Source organism: Schistocerca americana, chromosome 2 (genome assembly GCF_021461395.2).
Source record: "Schistocerca americana isolate TAMUIC-IGC-003095 chromosome 2, iqSchAmer2.1, whole genome shotgun sequence".
In the NCBI taxonomy this organism is placed as follows: domain Eukaryota; kingdom Metazoa; phylum Arthropoda; class Insecta; order Orthoptera; family Acrididae; genus Schistocerca; species Schistocerca americana.
The window spans coordinates 303,231,310-303,253,669 of record NC_060120.1 but is presented as its reverse complement, the minus strand read 5'-3'; the positions used below and the strand labels follow the sequence as shown (position 1 = coordinate 303,253,669).

Sequence of the window (22,360 nt, the reverse complement as noted above, 5' to 3'; positions counted from 1 at the left end):
GCGCGACTGCTACGGTCGCAGGTTCGAATCCTGCTTCGGGCATGGATGTGTGTGAAGTCCTTAGGTTCGTTAGTTTTAAGTAGTTCTAAGTTCTAGGGGACTGGTGACCGCAGAAGTTGAGTCCCATAGTGCTCAGAGCCATTTGAACCATTTTTTGTCGGGATGGGGGTGAGATCATCCAGACCTGGGATGACACTGGATGAGGGTTTGGGTGCTGCACCAGAAGCAGGAAGCTGTGGTGAATGTGTGTGAAGTTGGTAGAAGCTGAATAAGTGTCTGTGATGGTGGCTGGGTCCACCTGGTGTCTTGGAGGTGCTGGTGAGCTTTTTTATAAGGTGTGTCTGCTGCATCTTCTGTACGTTGGAGAACAAAGGTATGACTTCAGGCATCTATTCCACATTGAAGATGAACAACTCAGAATGGGAGACATTGGTGCAGGAAGTCATTATCAAAGTCTATGCAACATAAAAGTCAGATGTGCACAGGCCTCGTCTACCACGGGCAGAGAATATGTGTGAAAGATTAAGTTCACCACTTGATATGGGACAAAACTTGGCAGCAGAAGTGATTGAGGCACAGGGCCTGAAAAATCCTCATTGCCAAATGAAGTGTCATCTCTGATGCAGAGACCAAGTCCTGGTGATGGGAAGGCAGACAATGGCTGCTCCCTTGGCTGTTTCACCATGGCTTCATATATAGCAAAGGTTCTGAGCAATACTGTAACTGAACAACTGCAAATACAGTTGGTGGCTGGCCGAGAGCTTGATGGAAGACTGCCATGGAGTGGCATTGTGTGGCACTAAATACCCGGCTGTTTAGAGATACTATAGGAGTCATTTGTTATCATGTGGCCTGCAGAAGCAAACAGGTCCACAGGGGCATTGACATCTAGTGGCACTTGTGCTGCCACCTGCTGGCCTAGTCAGTGTGCATGATTGGAAGTTCTGTTGTCTGCTGATGTAACCACTTTCAGGCTACGCCACCTGTGTACCACAATTGTGGAGGGGTTGTGGGTCTGTGGGCTAGCAACCCGTACACCACACGAAAGGTGCCACAATACTACCAAATCAGACTTGTGCTACACTTAGATCTTTGTTACTGCGTCATCCAATTTGACATTCACAATAACTGAAGGATGATATTGTTCCCAAATTATGTTCTCTCAGTAAATTTGTTTCAGACTCAGTTTTCACCCGAAAAAGTCATAACTATAATATTAAGGCATCCTCCGCAAAAAGTAAAATATTGAAACTACTACCTTTTAATATTTTATTTAATTTTTTGTGTGTGTCCCCCAATTTGGTAGAATGGCTTTAACATAGCTACTAGGAAGGGTAAGTAGTGTAGGACATGCTTGTCATTTTTCCTTATTTTTAAAGTTTCTTCAGTCTTTGTATTACTTTTATTTATTATAATCTTTTATTTCCTGTACAAGGTTCCTGTGGTTTGTATAAATGTGCTGGAGTAGCCATTATTTGTTGTTAACACTTGGAGCTTTTTCAATGTCTACAAATGCTGTATGTGTTTACAAGTAGAATTCTAATCTTTTCAGTATCACTTGCAGAAAAAAAGTCCATTGTCTATAGTTGGTCTTCCTTTTCTAAATCCATTCTGCTCTTCATCTATGAGAATTTCAGAAATTATTGCAAGTCTTATATTTATTTTTCTTGCAGTTAACAAACACACCAAGTTAAAAAGAATTACACCTCAATTAATTTTTCTTCTCTAGTGATTTTCTATTCTCTGCAGGAACAGTAGATATGTAGTGCTCTGCACGCTGTGTGTTCATTTTTACTGTATCCTTCTCATTCTTTTTGGTATGTTTCAGAATTTTATAGTGGAGTTCTGTTTACCATGACTACCATTTTCTGATGAGATTCAGATTATTATTTATTATTATTATTATTATTAGTAGTAGTAGTAGTAGTAGTATTTTATACATCATCAGCAAATGTGTATACAGGGTGTATAATCCCCGGGACAACTGGAAAATTATGGAAAAATTCGAGAATTTCTTAATCTGGGAGAAAACTGGGGATAAACTCAGAATTTTTTAGAATTCCGAGAATTTTTCATTGTTTCCATTTTCAGTTAAATTTTTGTGATTTTGACTGGAAGAACTGATACTCTAACAAAGAATTGTACTGTATACTGCAGGAATAAAATGTAAACAAGAGAAAAAAATAAATAGAACTTAAGTTGCAAAGAAAATGTGCAGTTTACAACAACAAAAAAACAGTGCATATATAAGTGTCTGGCAACAGCAAAATTTGTCAATGGCTTTAGGATGGAGACTATGCAATACTTAATAGCAACAAACTGCTTCAAGTGAGTGTGATGTCACAATTGTTTACATTAGGTTCATTTGAGCAGTTGCCAGTTCTCTCATACACATGCGCAGTTGAGTCACATATGAGCAGCACCTTCTCCCACTTCTGGCTTTTACGTGTTTCAGCAGAAGCAACAAGCAGCCAGATGCTACCTGGAGAATTTTTTCTGGCGTGCCCAAGCTGTCAGTTTAGTTTAGATTAGATTAAATTCAGTTTTTGTTCCATAGACCCAAAAATGAGATGATTCTCGTGTGTGTGGAATATGTCAGAAAGTATAACATAAAAAACATAACTTTTGAATGGAACACTTACTACCCTGATCATGTGTCAGGAGATTGTCACAATAGGTGAATACATTACAGTTAACTGGAACTTCTAATGTTTACAGAATCAATACACTGTCAGAATGACAGTGCATATGCACAGCAGTCTAAGTTGTGGTGGGGAGGGGGTAGTCTCGACGTGACCCGTGTTTATATCCAGTGGTTTTGCTGTTTTCTCTTTGTTAACAGTTCTCACGTCAAATGGAAGCAAAACGGATTTCTGTGATGAGCAGATATCAAGTGAATTAAAATACATTCACGTAGTTATGGCAGGCTAAAATATGTTATTAGTTTCAGTGTACTGATTTTACTGGCACATTTTCGGCAGTCTAGCATTAATCACGTTGCAGAACAATGAAGCTACTTTTGTCGGTCTGTAAAAGAAATTTTTCGCAAAGGCAATCAATTCATCTGAAACAGTGTGTTTCACTCCACACTGTTGTCTTGTTTCAACTGTTTGCTTAATTTCAAGTGTACGTTTTCATCTTCTGTATAATAAAGAATCAAACATGAGATAATACAGTATTGGTACTCCAAGAAAATTTGCATCCTGAAAACCACAACAAAAAGTTTAATATTAGGTTGGGGCCTGTTCCATTGTGAATGTGGACATACAAATGTGCACTTTAAGTCGAATTATGCATTTTTGTATGGTTTACAAAATCCCAGTGGTCATGGAGTGTCCTCCGATGTCCTGTTTCTTTTATGACTTTATGTAAGATTTATTAAGGCTATACAAGTACAAACATAGGGGCTTCCTACAACACCGTAACTCCCCCTGCGGGTCCAGGGGTAAGAATGGGCCCAAGGTATTCCTGCCTGTCATAATAGGCGACTAAAAGGAGTTTCACACATTTTGGCCTTTATGTGATGGTCTCCTGTATGGTTTGACCTCCATTCTTCAAAATTTTCCCAAAGAGTGAGCCAATTTGGGAAGGGTACCTTACATGGTGCATCGTGTCCGTTGCGCATTGAGATCTTTAGCCCACTTTCTCGTCGTCGCATCTCAGTCCCGCTCGTTCTCCGTCTCTTGGGTGAGGACACCTTCCTCGGTGCATTTTCCACAATGCACTGTGCAGTGTCGCTTTCTGCGTCGACGATGACCATGGACTTCTTTGCACCTGATATACAGCACGACAGCCAGTACGTTGTGGTGGGGCCACCATGTACCCTGTTGGATGTAGCCCCCTGACCACACAGGGATCGTTCTGCTGATGCCTGCGCCGTTAACTCTCGACGTATGCCAAGGGGTAGATGCACATCCCCCTGGGGCATCGGGACTCCCGGCAATAGCCATCCTGTCAAGTGGCCTTTGCTGCGGCTAGGTGGTGCCCATGTGGAGGGCCCCTGGTTGGAGTGGATGGCATCAGGGCAGATGACACGCAGTGAAGCGTAGTCCACCATCTTGTGCTGGTGGTGAAACACCAGCAGTCTCTGAGTGTCCACGAGCTCAATTCAATGCACAGAAATATGACCCCAAATTGTTCCCCTCCCTGGCCACACGATGGGAGGAATGTCAGGCTAAGGATGGCAGCGGATCTTATTCGCCCCTGTACCTTGTATGTTCAAGAGCTGTGAGCTCTATCTGCAACAGCATTGAAGCACTATGCCTCGTCGACGGGTGTATCGTCATCGTCGCCACCGGATGCCAGTTTATAAACACATAATTAGTCTTGAAAATAAACTGGGAGGAAATGGGACTGCACAATCTGTTGTTCTTAATAATTGTAGTACAAAGTAATATGACCAGTTACAGTTACATTCTCAGCAAGTACACCAAGTCCTTTCATCCATACATGTATTTTCTCATCATTAGAAACTTTTCTACATGAGCGGGTATACAAAGTAAAAGGCATATTACTATAAACTTGTATGTTCAAGAGCTGATGGGGAATCTTTCATGACGATGAAACCTCAGTTTTTTGTTGAGCATTTAGAGGACAAATTTGGGGAGGTGGAGGGATTGTCCAAAATGAGATCTGGGTCAGTCTTGATCAAAACAGCATCCTCTGCCCAGTCACGGACATTACTCGCTTGTGACAAGCTGGGGGGTGTTTCTGTAACCATCATGCCCCATAAGAGCTTAAATATGGTCTAGGGTATCACATTTCACAGGGACCTTCTTTTGCAGTCTGATGATGAGCTGCACGCCAGTTTAGAGCAGCGAGGTGTACATTTTGTCCAGCATGTGCACCGGTGTCCGAGGGATAATCAGGTTGCCACCAGAACCTTCATCTTGGCCTTCAAGGGTGATACATTGCCGGAGAAGGTCACGTTGTTGGTCTACCACTGTGATGTAAAGCCCTCTATCCCTCCCCCGATGCGGTGCTTTAAGTTCTGGAAGTTCAGCCAAATATCTTCCTGCTGCACTTACAGCATCATATGTCGAGATTGCAGATGCCCATCACATCCCAACAATACTCCATGTCTCGCCCCCCCCCCCCCCCCCCCCTCTCCCTCCCTTCCCATCTGTGTCAACTGCGGAGAGCACTAATGCCTTTCTCGCCAGACTTCAGGATTCTCCAGAAAGAAAGGAAAATCATGGAGTACAAGAACCTGGACTGACTGACTTAAACTGAGGCTAAGAGAAAATTTGAACACCTGCATCATGTACGTATGACATCGTCTTACGCCGCCGCTACAACAGTTCTGGCACCATCAGCTCTGTTAACCCGTCACCTCTCAGAGCCAGAACACTCCACCTGCTTCCTTGACGGTGGGGGGGCATTTCCCTATCTGTTCCTCCTGCACCACCTACTTCGGAAGCAACACCCTCCACCCCCCAAATCACTGGGGACGTCCGTCCCCACTTCTAAGTTGGAGAAGCGGAAGTCTTCTTCAGCTTCTCTCACTAGAAAGGTATCCCTTGGGTCACTCCCTTCCCAGGTTTCTGCTAGTGGGAAAGATGACACCCACCAGTGGCTGAAGAGCTCAAAAGCAGCTGGTCGTACGGCTTCACGCTCAACCTCAGTCCCGGAGACTGAGCCAATGAAGTCCTCCCAGCCAGGGAAACCCAAGGAGTAGCGTGAGAAATCCAAAAAGGAGACCCCTAAGACCAGGGAAATTGTGGTGGCACCCACACCACTGCTACCTACAAGCTCTGCATCTTGAGGATGGGGTGGAGATTCTGGCATCCGCTGAGGTCCTTGATCTCGCCAGACCCTCAGACACTGGATATAGACTGCTCAGGCAATAAGTCAGTGGCAGCAGGTGACTCTGAGGTTTAAACTGCCTCATTGAATGTTCCATGCCTTCCCAGTCTCACAATGGCATCATCCTCCAGTGGAATTGCAGCGGTTTTTTCACCACCTGACTGAGCTATGGCAACTGTTAAGCTTAACACCTGCTTTTTGCATTGCCCTCCAGAAAAACCTGGTTCGCGGCAATGCAGACCCCTGCCCTCTGCAGCTATAAGGGATATTACAGGAACCGTAGTGACCATAATCGAGTGTCAGGCGGAGTTTGCGTTTATGTCCTAAACTCAGTTTGTAGTGACACTGTGCCCCTTCAGAACCCTCTTGAAGCTGTGGCTGTCAGAATAAGGACGACACAGGAAATAACTGTCTGCAGTGTATATCATTCTCCAGATGGTGCAGTACCCCTGAATGTATTAGCTGCACTGATTGATCAACTCCGTAAACCTTTCCTACTTTTGGAAGATTTTAACACCCATATCCCCTTGTGGGGTGGCACCGTGCTTACTGGCCAAGGCAGAGATGTCGGAACTTTACTGTCTCATTTCGACCTCTGCCTCGTAAATACTGGGGCCGCCACATATTTCAGTATGGCTCATGTTAGTTACTTGCCCATTGATTTATCAATCTGCAGCCCAGGACTTCTCCCATGTATCCACTGGAGAGCACATGATGACCTGTGTGGTAGTGACCACTTCCCTATCTTCCTGTCACTGCCCCTGCGTCAGGCCCACGGACGCCTCCCCAGATGGGCTTTGAACAAAGCGGACTGGGAAACTTTCACCTCTGCTGTCACCGTTGAATCTCCCCCACACGGTAACATCGATGTGATGGTTGATCAGGTGACTACAACAATTGTTTCTGCGGCAGAAAATGCGATCCCTCGCTCTTTAGGGTGCCCCCCCCCCCCCCCCCCAGCTTAAGGCAGTCCCTTGGTGGTCACCAGAAGTTGGTGAAGCAATTAAGGAGAGTCAGCAAGCTCTACAGCAGTATAAGCAGCACCCTTCCCTGTAGCAGCCCACAGCCTTTAAACGGCTCCACACCCGTGTTCGCCAACTTATCAAAGGACTGAAGCAGTGTTGGGAGAGATACGTCTCGACCATTGGGTGCCATACGTCACCTTCCCAAGTCTGGGCAAAGATCAAACAACTTTTCGGGTACCAGATCGCAACAGGTGTTTCCGGCGTTACCATAAATGGCGTGTTATCTACCAATGCAAATGTGATTGCCGAGCACTTTGCTCGACTCTCTGCGTCGGAGAATTACCCCAGCCTTTCGCACTCTCAAACGTTGGCTGGAAGGGAAAGTCCTCTCATTCACTACGCGCCACATTGAATCTTATAACACCCCATTTACAGAGTGGAAGCTCCTCAGTGCCCTTGCACATTGCCCCGACACAGCTCCTGGGCCTGATCGGATCCACAGCCAGGTGATTAAACATCTCTCATCTGACTACAAGCGATATATCCTTGTCATCTTCAACCGGATCTGGTGCGATGGCATCTTTCCATCGCAATGGCAGTAGAGCACCAATCATTCTTATGCTCAAACCCAGTAGAAACTCACATTATGTGGATAGTTATTGGCCAATCAGCCTCACCAACGTTCTTTGTAAGCTGCTGGAACGTATGTATGGTGTGTCGGTGGTTGGGTTGGGTCCTGGAGTCATGTGGCCTACTGGGTTCATGTCAGGACAGCTTCCACCAGGGTCGCTCTACCACTGATAATCTTGTGACCATCAAGTCTGCCATCCGAACAGCCTTTTCCAGACGGCACACCTGATTGCCGTGTTTTTTGACTTACGTAAAGCATACGACACGACTTGGCGACATCATATCCTTGCGACATTGTATGAGTGGGGTCTCAGGGGCCTGCTTCCAATTCTTATCCAAAACTTCCTGTCAGTCCGTACTTTCCGTGTCCAAGTTGGTGCCTCCCATAGTTCCATCCATATCCTGGAGAAAGGGGTCCCGCAGGACTCTGTATTGAGTGTGTCTATTATTAGTGGCCGTTAACAGTCTATCAGCAGCTGTCAGGCCCTCCGTCTCACCTTCTCTGTATGCAGACAACTTCTGCATTTGATACTGCTGCTGCTGTACTAGTGTTGCTGAGCATTACGTACAGCGAGCCATCCACAAGGTGCAGTCATGGGCTCTAGCCCGTGGTTTCCGGTTTTCAGCCATGAAGACGTGTCATGCATTTCTGTCATTGATGTACCGTTCACCTGGAACCAGCACTTTACCTTAATGATGGTCCACTCACTGTAGTGGAGACATATCGATTCTTAGATCTGGTTTTTGATGCTCATTTGACTAGGCTTCCTCATCTTCGTCAGCTTAAACGGAAGTGTTGGCAGCACCTCAATGCCCTCCATTGCCTGAGCTACACCAACTGGGGTGCAGATGGCTCCACACTGTTGCAGCTCTACAGAGCCCTTGTTCAATCCCGCCTTGACTATGGGAGTGTGATTTATGGTTTGGCAGCGCCCTCAGCATTACGTTTGCTTGACCCATTGCACCATTGCAGAATTCGACTAGTGACAGGAGCTTTTAGGATGAGTCCAGCGACAAGCGTATTGGTGGAGGCTGGAGCCCCTCCATTGAAGATCAGACGTGCACAACTGCTTGCCAGTTATGCTGCACACATTCTTAGCTCTCCTGAACATCCTGATTGCCATCTTCTTTTTCCAACCATGGTGGTTCACCTCCCACATAGATGGCCCAGGTATGGGCTAACGATTGCGGTTTACGTGCAATATTTTCTGTCTGAACAGGAGTCCTTCCCTTCACCACCTCTCCCAGAGTTCCATTCACGCACTCCTCCGTGGTGTAGCTGTAGGCCGAAGCTTCGCCTGGACCTTTTGCGTGGCACTAAGGACTCTGTTAACCCTGCGGCTCTCCACTGTCACTTCCTCTTGATTCTTGAAGTGTTCCAGGGCTCTGAAGTGGTTTACACAGATGGCTCAATGGCTGATGGTAATGTTGGCTTCGCCTTTGTCCACAGAGGCCATATTGAACAGCATTCCTTGCCCGATGGCTGCAGTTTATTCACTGCAGAGCTGGTGGCCATATCTTGTGCACTTCAGTATATCTGTTCATGCCTGGAGGAACCGTTTCTTCTCTGTACTGATTCCTTAAGCAGTCTACAAGCTATTGACCAGTGCTACCCTCGCCCTCCTTTTGTGGCGTCCATCCAGGAAACCATCTACGCCCTGAACCGGTCCCGTCATTCAGTGGTGTTTATGTGGACCCCAGGACACGTTGGCATCCCAAGCAACGAACTTGCCGACAGGGTATGTGGAAACCACTTCTGAAGAAGGGCATCTCTGAACCTGACCTGCGTTCTGACTTAGACGGAATGGCATAACAGTACGCGTAACAAACTGCATGTCATTAAGGAGACTACAAGTGTGTGGAAGTCTTCCATACGGGCCTCTCACAGGGAATCAGTTGTCCTCTGCTGGCTTTGCATTGGCCACGCTTGGGCGACCCATGGTTACCTATTGCGCCGTGAAGACGCGCCTCAGTGTCGGTGCGGCACCTGGTTGACAGTGGCCCATATTCTGGTGCACTGTCCCACTTTGACTGCCCAGCGACAAAGTCTCGGGTTACCGGACTCGTTGCTGCTCATTTTATCTGACAATGCCTCATTGGCTGATTTAGTTTTATGTTTTATTCGTGAGGGTGGCTTTTATCATTTGATCTACGTTTTAGCACATGTCCTTCGTCCCTGTGTGTCCTCCACTCTAGTTCTTTTAGGGTGGAGGTTTTAATGTGTTGCAGAGTTGCTGGCTTTTCCTTTTTATTCTGGTGGTCAGCCAGCCACTGTAATCTGCTTTCTTGTTTTACTCTCTTCTGTTTCTAGCACCTCTCTGTTGTTTTCTTGTCCTCTTTTGTTCCTTTTAGTGTTTGTTGCCTTTCCTTCATTCTTGTGGTTTTTCCTTTCTTTCCATTTTGTATTATATGTCTCATCTGTTTTATTCTCACACTTGGGGCATTGTTTTATTAGGAACAAGGGACCAATGACCTTGTAGTTTGGTCCCTTCCCCCCCTCTTTTAAACCAACCAACCGACACCATAACTGTGCATGCGCAATAATGCCTGTTTTCTGGCACACTCTGTTAAGTGCTAAAAAGAACCGATTTTAACATGTTTTAAAAGTGTTACTTTCAAAGTAAATTTCCTTTTATCCAAGATGAATTTTGCTGTGTGTGAGAAAGTGCGATGAATTTCTTAAATCACAAAGCATTTGACTCTCAGTTAAAACGTTAACACTTTAAGGGTCAGCCTTTTAGAAGAATTTCAAGCCCAGAAATTAAAAATTTTGCTGGCACATTTGTGTGGTGTATCTTAAACAGTAATACCCACAAGAAAAGACCAGAAGCTTATCTTTTTTTGCAACTGCACTATGTGCACTAATTTAAACCATTAACTCTTTCTATTCATGTGTTCGGGCTACTTAACAGTGATGTTGCTATTGGCTGACTACATAATGTGTCCTATGTTCTGAATATCTGCTGTCATCAGACACGAGCTATGATCGACTTACAAAAGCACATCACAATCTCAATTTCAACGCTTCAAAAAATAACGTGCTGTGTTTGGTGAAATTTGAATTTATGATTTTGTAATATGAAAATATGCAGTGTATTTTAGTGTGAGAAGATAGAGCGTACATGTTGCTGCACATCAAAGACTTTTTTTTTTTTGTAAAGTCCAGGGATGTTCTACGCTGATTTATAAAACCTTAACCGTTCACAGGATTTACAGTTCCGGTGTCACATGGAAAAAATGTATTTTCACCTGGGGAAAAAAATGTGTTTTTAATCGGGAAATCCCAGAAAAACCCAGGAATTTTGTTCCTTATCCACGTATACACCCTGATATGATGAAATAATAAGCACCCAATTGCATAAGAGGTGCATCTTATTGTTGATACTCGCAAATAATGCAATAGGTGTAAACCTCTGAAGAAGGGCACCAAGTGCTCAAAACCAGTAAAGAAATTAAATTTCTTTTATGCAACTGGTTGCCTTTTATTTCATTATATTATTTATTATTATTGGTGCTATTATTGTTATTATTATTCTTATTATTATTATTTTCCCTGTTGTTATTTTCTGGATGTAGATCCTTTTTCTCTTTATATGCTATATGTAAGAAAAACATGTTTACAGCTTCTTTAATTCGTTCACTCCACATCTTTGGGCAACTCCTGCTTGTTTCTTTGTTAATTCTTTTAAAGCTTTTGTGAAATAATAGACAGAAAAATATGTGAATTTTTTTACGTTGCATGAATACCATCTTATCTTTTTATTTTATGTATTTTAAGTTTGTATCATTGCAACAAAAGCAAAACTATTGTATTTCTATTAATATTAGGCATTTGTAGAAAACCCAATTTATTTCTATTTAAATCAGTTTGAGTTCTTTCTTTTTTGTTTTCTGCTTTTTATAATACCATATTCATTTTCAATAGCTGTAGATGGTAAAGAAACTGAAAATGGCATTATTGGTGGTGTAGATGATGATGATGAAGATGAAGATAGTGATGATGATGTGCAGGTTGTCATTGGAGACATTAAAACTAGTCCAACATATACAAGTCTTAATATAAAACGAGGTGGTCTTCTTACATCAGCAGTTGGTGGAGAGAAACTGAAGGTAGTATAATCCACTTTTTAAACAAAATGTTTGGATCAGTCATACAAAGTGAATCACAGCTGACTACAGTAGTTTCAGCAACAACCATACCATTCCATACAGAATACATACACAGGTACCTGTTATGGTTCTGAGTTGACCTTGTGTAGCCTTAGCACTTTTCTACTTGCATCCAGCATTCTGTTGCATCAAATAAAGGTGGCTTAAAGAAAAACAAAATTCTCTGTGAAAATGAATCACAAGAGTTGAGCTTTCAACCACTATTGTCATCTGCAACTGAGGTAACTGGCACCTGAGGTGGCAGAACAATATGGCAGTGGTGAACAGAACAGAAAAAAATGATCAAGCTCATTCTCTGATTGATTGTTGCTATGACTAAAGTCTTGTTAACACGTAGCTGTCAGTCACTTTGTTATTGATCCGTGTGTGTGTACTGTTGTATCTTCTGTGAACCGTATTTTTTTAAAGAGTCTCCTTGAAAAAAAATTATTTGTAACGTATTTTGACTAATCAGAATTACAGACCGTTTTCTTGACATTAAGTATCTGCCTAAAATGTTGTAACACTGAAAACAATCAGTTATTGACAAGATAATTTGATTAGTTGTATACTTACAACTACTACTTCACTTTTGAGGGGCAGATATACAAACAGACCAGGGGTACGGCCATGGGAACCAGGATGGCTCCTTTCTATGCCAGCCATTTCATGGGTCCGCTTGGAGGGCACTTTCCTGGGATCCATAGGTCTTCAGCCCCTGGTTTGGTTTAGATACATTGATGGCATCTTTACTATATGGACTCATTGTGAGGCTGACCTAATAAAATTTCTGTAATCTCTGAAGACCTTCTCCCAATTAAATTTCACATGGTCCTATTCCGAATCCCATGCCACTTTTCCATGATGTTGATCTTGTCCTCACCGAAGGCCAGCTACACACTTCCATCCACATTAAACCTACCAACAAACAACAGTACTTACATTTTGACAGTTGTCATCCATGCCATGTCAAACGTTCCCTCCCACACAACTTTGACATCCAAGGCAAGCATATTTGTTCGGATGCAGACTCTTTACAGCAATACACCATCATTCTCACCTCAGCCTTCACTGAAAATAATTGCCCCACCAGCCTAGTTAAAAAAACAGATTTCTCGGGCCATCACACCCATCCTGGCACTGCTGATCCCTCCAAAAAACAACTTCGGAGCACACCACTGGTGACTCAGTATTATCCTGGTCTGGAACGTGTTCATCAGCTACTTCGACAGGGCCATGACTTCCTAAACCATGCCCTGAAATAAGATCTATTCTGTCTGAAATTTCGCCCACCACACCTTGAATAGTTTTCGTTACCCTCCAATCTCCACAATATTCTTATCAGATCCTATACTCCTTCTGCACCCATCTTCCTACGCCATGGCTCCTATCCGTATGACCGTCCCCACTGTAAGACGTGCCCTATGCACCCTCCTACCACCACCTGTAGCAGCACTGTAAACACTGTTCGGCCTTCTACATCAGCATGACGACCACCAAATTCTCCATTAGGATGTATGGGTGTAGGCAGAGGGTGCATACTGGCAACTCGCAATATCCTGTTCCAGAGCATGCTCTACAATCATGACCTTGGCACTTGTTTCACCGCATTTGCCATCTGGATTCTTCCCCCAGACACCAGTATCTCAGAACTCTGCAGATGGGAACTAGCACTACGACATGTTCTTGGTTCTTGCCGCCCACCTAGCCTTAATTTATGTTAATTTCTTTCATCTCAGCATTTCTTCACAGTAACTACTCTTTGCTTCATTTCGTTTTAGTTTTCTACATCTTTCATTGTCTTACCCGTCTATTTTTCATTGACCCCCTCCCACCTCTGTTACATACAATGCACTTAGCTTTGCACTCTTATTAACTCATGCACAATGTTTAAACAGTAATCTTTCTCTGCATATTACCCTGTCATTTACCTTTTAAGTTCTCAGGTTCTCAAATCTCATCTGATGCAGTTGCCAACAATCAGTCTTTTCTTCTCATCCCATGCGGTAAGTCTCCCCTGCCTGACCTATGGTTCTGGATGACTTTCCCAAAATCTACCCATTTTCTTAGACCTCTCCAGTCCTTTCCCTTCACTCCTCCTCCTTCCCCTTCAACCCTTCTGCCTGAAGTAGCAGCCACTGGCTCTGAATACTTGCCAATTACAACCGTCTTTTATGTGTGTGTTCTGCCGCCATGTGCCTAAATCGTTAGCATTAGACCAGTTTTGAACCTAAGCCATATATTGATTGTCTACATTTTACAAACACAAAATGAAATAAAAAGAAACAGTTTACATTAATTTTTATCTTTATTACTTTTTTCTGCTTACTAAGCCTGTCATCGGGGTATCACTATTTGTAATCATCACCATAATCCAAATAACACAGTTGTGAAATGTATGTCTTTGTTATCACAAATATTTTGCTGTTTCTCCAGAATAGGTTGCAATATCTGAGATTGTGGTTATGGTGGAACCTGAGAATGTAGCTGTTTTTTGCAAAATACATATTGAATTTTGCTTCTATACTGACACGGGAATGTTACAATGTTTCTTACTTCCAAAGGTATTGTCTGCCCACCTTTCACTCATTGGCTGCACAGAACCAGCAGATGACACACCCTCTTTCATTCCTGTGTACCTCACAGTGAGCATCCCCTATCTAGACTTCTATTGTCTCCTGTAGAAATGATACTATTGTTTTATATTTGTCCAATTTTAAGTCAATTCAGGTGGATTCAGGCAGACTGCAGCAGTGTAGGATCCCATGGTTGGCAGCACACCATACTTTGATGCCCGTTCCCTACTCCCCACGCTGCACCCATGCTAGTTCTCAGCCAAGCCAGTATCACTGTTCCCCCAACCCTTCCATAATTCTGTGATGAGCAATTATGAAACCTGGACTGCAATATCTTCTAGGCTGCAGGTCATATGTAACAACTCCAACAAATACATAATAAAAGATTGCATGATGATTCAATAAAATTATAAAGTTTTCACTCATCGTGTGATCTACTGAAGTTGTCGGTACTATCTCCATGACGGGTCTTGCCACTGTAATTTGTTCTTGTGGTAACAATTGTAGTCAGTTTAATATGATTTATTTTGTTTTTTAGACAGTTAATTCTGGATAAACCTCCTTGTTCATGTGAATGTCACCATCTTGTTCTAAAGCCAATTAAAAGGTGATAATGTTTTTACCCGATATTCTAATATGTGAACAGCAACTGAATTGCTCATTTGCAACCCACTTGGTAAATCATTACAGCATTTTGTAATCAAATAAAATACTGACTTCCATTCAGAATCAAGTAATTTTTAGTCAGGGGCAACATTTTCGCCTTTCCAAGCACCACAAATGTTCGTGTGTGATATCCATACGTCTGTGAAAACTTTTGTTGCAAAACTATTCAGATATAGCAAGAGTTTCTAAGATGATAGCATCAAATTCTATGATTTAAAAAATGTCAAATTTTAAGCAGAGCAATAGACTGTTGAAGTGGCTAGCTCATAGTTTCTCATGTATCCATTGGACCAACACCACCCGAGACAAATTTCATGTGATTGTTCAAAAAAAGGTTGATACTGTATCGAGCATTTCAGTATATCAGGAAATTTCGAACCTGTCCAACTGTGAGTATCATTTGCCCTACCTACCTTTCTGAATTCTTCAAAGTAAATCTGCACATGACCTCAGTAGCCCATTATTCATCAGTAAATATGACCCCTATATCAATCTATTAACCAATGTAAAAATATATCTAAAAACAAAGATGATGAGCCTTACCAAACAAAAGTGCTAGCAGGTCGATAGACACACAATCATACACACAAAATTCAAGCTTTCGCAACAAACGGTTGCTTCATCAGGAAAGAGGGAAGGAGAGGGAAAGACGAAAGGATGTGGGTTTTAAGGGAGAGGGTAAGGAGTCATTCCAGTCCCGGGAGCGGAAAGACTTTACCTTAGGGGGAAAAAAGGACAGGTATACACTCGCGCGCGCGCGCACACACACACATATCCATCCACACACACACAGACACAAGCAGACATTTGTAAAGGGACAGGTGAGGTATGAGTGGCGGCAACTTGAAATTAGCGGAGGTTGAGGCCTGGCGGATAATGAGAAGAGGGGATATACTGAAGGGCAAGTTCCCATCTCCGGAGTTCTGACAGGTTGGTGTTAGTGGGAAGTATCTAGATAACCCAGACGGTGTAACACTGTGCCAAGATGTGCTGGCCGCGCACCAAGGCATGTTTAGCCACAGGGTGATCCTCATTACCAACAAACACTGTCTGCCTGTGTCCATTCATGCGAATGGACAGTTTGTTGCTGGTCATTCCCACATAGAAAGCTTCACAGTGTAGGCAGGTCAGTTGGTAAATCGCGTGGGTGCTTTCACACGTGGCTCTACCTTTGATCGCGTACACCTTCCGGGTTACAGGACTGGAGTGGGTGGTGGTGGGAGGGTGCATGGGACAGGTTTTACACCGGGGGCAGTTACAAGGGTAGGAACCAGAGGGTAGGGAAGGTGGTTTGGGGATTTCATAGGGATGAACTAAGAGGTTACAAAGGTTAGGTGGACAGCAGAAAGACACTCTTGGTGGAGTGGGGAGGATTTCATGAAGGATGGATCTCATTTCAGGGCAGGATTTGAGGAAGTTGTATCCCTGCTGGAGAGCCACATTCAGAGTCTGATCCAGTCCCGGAAAGTTTCCTGTCACAAGTGGGGCACTTTTGGGATTCTTCTGTGGGAGGTTCTGGGTTTGAAGGGATGAGGAAGTGGCTCTGGTTATTTGCTTCTGTGCCAGGTCGGGAGGGTAGCTGCGGGATGCGAAAGCTGTTTTCAGGTTGTTGGTGTAATGGTTCAGGGATTCCGGACTGGAGCAGATTCGTTTGCCACGAAGACCTAGGCTGTAGGGAAGGGACCGTTTGATGTGGAATGGGTGGCAGCTGTCATAATGGAGCTACTGTTGCTTGTTGGTGGGTTTGATGTGGACAGACGTGTGAAGCTGGCCATTGGACAGATGGAGGTCAACCTCAAGGAAAGTTGGCATGGGATTTAGAGTAGGACCGGGTGAATCTGATGGAACCAAAGGAGTTGAGGTTGGAGAGGAAATTCTGGAGTTCTTCTTTACTGTTAATTTGAACCCAACAATTACGTTTGTTATTGTCACTGTTGCATTTTGAAATCTTTTCTGTCGTCTTATTTTCTCTTTCTGTTTTTGCCAGTAGTTTTACTTTGTATTCACCTCCTCCCTTTTACCGTAATCTACTATACAATTTTATCCCGCCGATATATACTCAATAATACCTAATACGTAATAATACGTAACCCACTTCCAAGCCATAACCAAAAAAATTTTTTTTTCCCGCTTTCAACACTACATACCGCTGCTATGAAATCCACCGTTTCTAGTTCACAAATAGTTCCTTTCACCTATTAAACAACCATTTCGGCTAGTTCTAATAACTTTTGCTTTATTTCCATTTCCGTTTTTCTCACATCACTGATCATTTTTAGCCTGTTCCCACAGGTTTTAACGTCGTCATTTCTTCGTCAGACAATTGTTAGCCTCATTTTCATAATCTGCCACCACAAAACCACTCCTTTTAATACATTTACACGTAGTTTTTTCGAAATTTTCCCGAATTTCTCCACCCTTTAACATTTTTTTGGCGGCAACACAACCACCTAACCTTTATGCACATCGTTGTCTACCTACACAAGTTCACCACAGGATCAACATAGCCCAGCTCTAACCAACACTTTTTCGCCTTTTTTCACACCAGATCTCCAGTTGCTTTCTAGTTCACCTTTATCTCTCCCCATATATTTTTATTTTCATTTTCATTTCACCCGCATGTTACACTTTCCACCTTCTAATACCATGTCACCCCCACAACGACCCCATTAAGTTTTATTTACATTCCCTCCGCAAACATGCCTTTACCCTAGCCAGATTATGTTCCCATATTTTATTTTCTCAGGCTTGTCTTACATTTGGCATTACCCCCAAAGGCCTCACACTTAAAGTTCCCATCTCTGGCTGCAACCCTTCTTTCCATCAGTCCCTATACCAGTTCCAAACTGAAGAATCCATTGCCCTCACCCACCTAATCCTTCACCTATACATCAACTCAGCCAATGAACACACCCGTCAACTCCTATCCTTAATAAAAGTCCTCAATCTTTCCTCTCCCACATCCACACCGGCTGTTCAGAGCACCCTCCTACAGGCCAACCGCAAATTAGAACAGCATGCCACCCTCCACCTTAAAAAACTATCCAATCTCCTGGTTTCCCACCTCTGGAAAGGCAACTCACTCACCCTTCACAACCTCCTCTCATTGCACACAAACCCAATCTCTCCCATCTACTCAATCTCCCACTTCCAGCTCCACTCCCTCCAAAACCTCAAAATTCCAATCAACACAATCTGGAACCACAACACCCTATTTCAGTAGTTAACCTTTCCTCCAAACCTTTCTCCCAATCCGAAACCTCTGTCCAATCCAAAGGCCTCACCTTCAGCCCCACTCCCAGATTCAACCAAACAGCCCTCGTCAAAGATTTACTGTCCTACACTCGTACTCTCTGCTGGAAATATCACTTTGCCACGAAGAAAAATGATCCTAATCCTACTCCTAATGATACAGCTCCCCAAGACACTATCCAAATTGAACCCTGCCTGGAACAGTTCCGTCCTCCGTCACAGTGGGACCCACCTCCTCTCCCTCAAAATCACCCCCTCCAAACCTTCCAGGAATTTCTGACTTCCAGCCTTGCCTCTCAATCCTTCATAAAAAAACTTAATCCTACTCCCAACATCACCACTGCTGAACCCCAAGCTATCCGTGATCTGAAGGCTGACCGTTCCATCATCATTCTTCCGGCGGACAAGGGTTCCACGACAGTGGTACTTGATCGTCGGGAGTATGTGGCTGAGGGACTGCGTCAGCTTTCAGACAACACCACATACAAAGTTTGCCAAGGTAATCCCATTCCTGATGTCCAGGCGGAGCTTCAAGGAATCCTCAGAACCTTAGGCCCCCTACAAAACCTTTCACCTGACTCCATCAACCTCCTGACCCCACCGACACCCCGCACCCCTACCTTCTACCTTCTTCCTAAAATTCACAAACCCAATCATCCCGGCCGCCCCATTGTAGCTGGTTACCAAGCCCCCACAGAACGTATCTCTGCCTACGTAGATCAACACCTTCAACCCATTACATGCAGTCTCCCATCCTTCATCAAAGACACCAACCACTTTCTCGAACGCCTGGAATCCTTAACCAGTCTGTTACCCCCGGAAACCATCCTTGTAACCATTGATGCCACTTCCTTATACACAAATATTCCGCACGTCCAGGGCCTCGATGGAGCACTTCCTTTCATGCCGATCACCTGCCACCCTACCTAAAACCTCTTTCCTCATTACCTTAGCCAGCTTCATCCCGACCCACAACTTCTTCAGTTTTGAAGGCCAGACATACCAACAATTAAAGGGAACAGCCATGGGTACCAGGATGGCCCCCTCGTATGCCAACCTATTCATGGGTCGCTTAGAGGAAGCCTTCTTGGTTACCCAGGCCTGCAAACCCAAAGTTTGGTACAGATTTATTGATGACATCTTCATGATCTGGACTCACAGTGAAGAAGAACTCCAGAATTTCCTCTCCAACCTCAACTCCTTTGGTTCCATCAGATTCACCTGGTCCTACTCTAAATCCCATGCCACTTTCCTTGACGTTGACCTCCATTTGTCCAATGGCCAGCTTCACACGTCCGTCCACATCAAACCCGCCAACAAGCAACAGTACCTCCATTATGACAGCTGCCACCCATTCCACATCCAACGGTCCCTTCCCTACAGCCTAGGTCTTCGTGGCAAACGAATCTGCTCCAGTCCAGAATCCCTGAACCATTACACCAACAACATGAAAACAGCTTTCGTATCCCGCAACTACCCTCCCGACCTGGTACAGAAGCAAATAACCAGAGCCACTTCCTCATCCCTTCAAACCCAGAACCTCCCACAGAAGAATCCCAAAAGTGCCCCACTTGTGACAGGATACTTTCCGGGACTGGATCAGACTCTGAATGTGGCTCTCCAGCAGGGATACGACTTCCTCAAATCCTGCCCTGAAATGAGATCCATCCTTCATGAAATCCTCCCCACTCCACCAAGTGTGTCTTTCCGCCGTCCACCTAACCTTCGTAATCTCTTAGTTCATCCCTTCCTACCCTCCCTACCTTCTGGCTCCTACCCTTGTAACCGCCCCCGGTGTAAAACGTGTCCCATGCACCCTCCCCCACCACCTACTCCAGTCCTGTAACCCGGAAGGTGTACACGATCAAAGGCAGAGCCACGTGTGAAAGCACCCACGCGATTTACCAACTGACCTGCCTACACTGTGAAGCTTTCTATGTGGGAATGACCAACAACAAACTGTCCATTCGCATGAATGGACACAGGCAGACAGTGTTTGTTGGTAATGAGGATCACCCTGTGGCTAAACATGCCTTGGTGCGCGGCCAGCACATCTTGGCACAGTGTTACACCGTCTGGGTTATCTGGATACTTAGCACTAACACCAACCTGTCAGAACTCCGGAGATGGGAACTTGCCCTTCAGTATATCCCGTCTTCTCATTATCCGCCAGGCCTCAACCTCCGCTAATTTCAAGTTGCCGCCACTCATACCTCACCTGTCTTTCAACAACATCTTTGCCTCTTTACTTCTGCCTCGACTGACATCTCTGCCCAAACTCTTTGCCTTTACAAATGTCTGCTTGTGTCTGTGTGTGTGCGAATGGATATGTGTGTGTGTGTGTGTGTGTGTGTGTGTGTGTGTGCGCGCGTGCGAGTATATACCTGTCCTTTTTTCGCCCTAAGGTAAGTCTTTCCACTCCCGGGATTGGAATGACTCCTTACCCTCTCCCTTAAAACCCACATCCTTTCGTCTTTCCCTCTCCTTCCCTCTTTCCTGATGAAGCAACCATTTGTTGCGAAAGCTTGAATTTTGTGTGTATGTTTGTGTTTGTTTGTGTGTCTATCGACCTGCCAGCGCTTTTGTTTGGTAAGTCTCATCATCTTTGTTTTTAGATATATTTTTCCCACGTGGAAGTTTTCCTCTATTATAAACAATGTAAAAACATTTATCTGAGCTGCAATAGTTTAACATGTGTATATAAGACCGTCTTGTAGTGTTTGAACGATGAATTTGGGAAAAACCTTGTCTTATAATAGAGTAAATACTGTATTCAGCCATATTCTTTTACCTTTATATATTATACTCCTTGGAAAGAAAAGCTGTCTTTATTCATACCTTTCATCTACTCTTTCAGTTACATTTACACTTAATACTCTATATTTTCTATTGTGGTTACTAGCTGAAAAAGAACCACTTTGCTTGGTCTTCTTTAAAAAATTGGTGAATTGACCACTTAGGACCAAGCTAAAACTTCATTTTGTCCTACTTGTCTGGAGTTTCTACTGTTTGTGATACTCCTTCATATGGTCACTCTGTGTTGTGTTTGGTCTTTGTAAACCGTTTCAAACTTTTTATTCTGTCTTAAACCATATACTGTTCTAACATGAAGGCTCCCCATGATGTTGGACCTCCCAAGATCCTTCCAAGCTTCCTTAGTTCATGTTGTGGTGGTCTTCTTCTTCCAGAAGTAATCAAATATTTGTTTGGATAGTACAGGTGCCCAAGAAATATCACCCACCTTTTCCTCATAGTCTCTGAGATTGTCTCCACATTCTGGTAGACTTTTTTGTTGCTCCAAAGTTTCAGCTGGCCTCAGTCTGGATTTTGCACCCTTTCTGTGGTGTCCTCCATTCCAAGATCTCTAGCATGTACTTCATCAAGAGGCATTCACTGGCAACAGTAATAGTATTTCATGTTCAGAAATACTCTTTAAGTACTCTTAAATCCACTGAAGTATTCCACAATAGCCTAATTTTAAATAAAGCACTTTGTCACTTACTTATTCATCTCTTAACACAATGCCGAGGACATTGCAAAACAATCAAGAACATTCAAAAATGTTAAAGAACTCCAGAATAATCTAGAACATTTGAAAATGCTGTTAACATCCAAGAATATTCCCAAAAGCTCAAGAACATTATGTATAAATCTTTAATTTTGAAAAACACAATGATGCAAAGGATAGCGAAGGTGACGTAATGACCACACAACCTCTTCAAATTCTCATCTCTACAGCCACAGCCACAACAGATACCATCGCAAAGCTACTATAGTGCACAACAGGGGAACCAAGGGTAGCAGCAAACACAAAATCAAGTGATTGGTGGTGAGTGGTTTTGAAGGTATCGTAAACATCTCCCACAAACTCTTCAATTTCATACATGGATGTATACAAGATGTCCCAGGAAGTGTGGTCAATAGTCATGGATATGACAGGAATGATCATTTGAAGCAAAAAAGCTTCATAAAAACCCAAGTTCTATTCCAAATGATTTCAGACATATAACACTTTTAATGTATATTTTTATTTATTTTCTGTATTATTCAATATATTGTCAAAAATAAAGATGCTGTAACTTACCAAACAAAAGCGCTGGTATGTTGATAGGAAACAATAAAAAACACACGAACACACACACAAACTTCAAGCTTTGGCAACCCACCGTTGCTTCATCAGGAAAGAGGGAAGGAGAGGGAAAGATGAAAGGATGTGGGTTTTAAAGGAGAGGTTAAGGAGTCATTCCAATCCCGGGAGCGGAAAGACTTACCTCAGAGGGAAAAAAGGACAGGTATACACGCGCGCGCGCGCGCACA

At 43.7% G+C, this 22,360-nt stretch overlaps 1 protein-coding gene across 4 annotated transcripts in view; it reads left to right on the top strand.

The window, feature by feature from the left end:
• Positions 1-22,360, top strand: part of LOC124593722 (pre-mRNA 3'-end-processing factor FIP1) — a 108,857-nt gene that overhangs the window by 23,587 nt on the left and 62,910 nt on the right. For 3 of the 4 annotated variants that reach the window (XM_047132036.1, XM_047132035.1, XM_047132034.1), the window contains exon 3: positions 11,326-11,510. In XM_047132036.1, coding sequence (XP_046987992.1) covers positions 11,326-11,510 — 185 coding nt within the window. The remainder of the gene's footprint in view (positions 1-11,325; positions 11,511-22,360) is intronic. The other variant, XM_047132037.1, reaches the window with a different exon arrangement.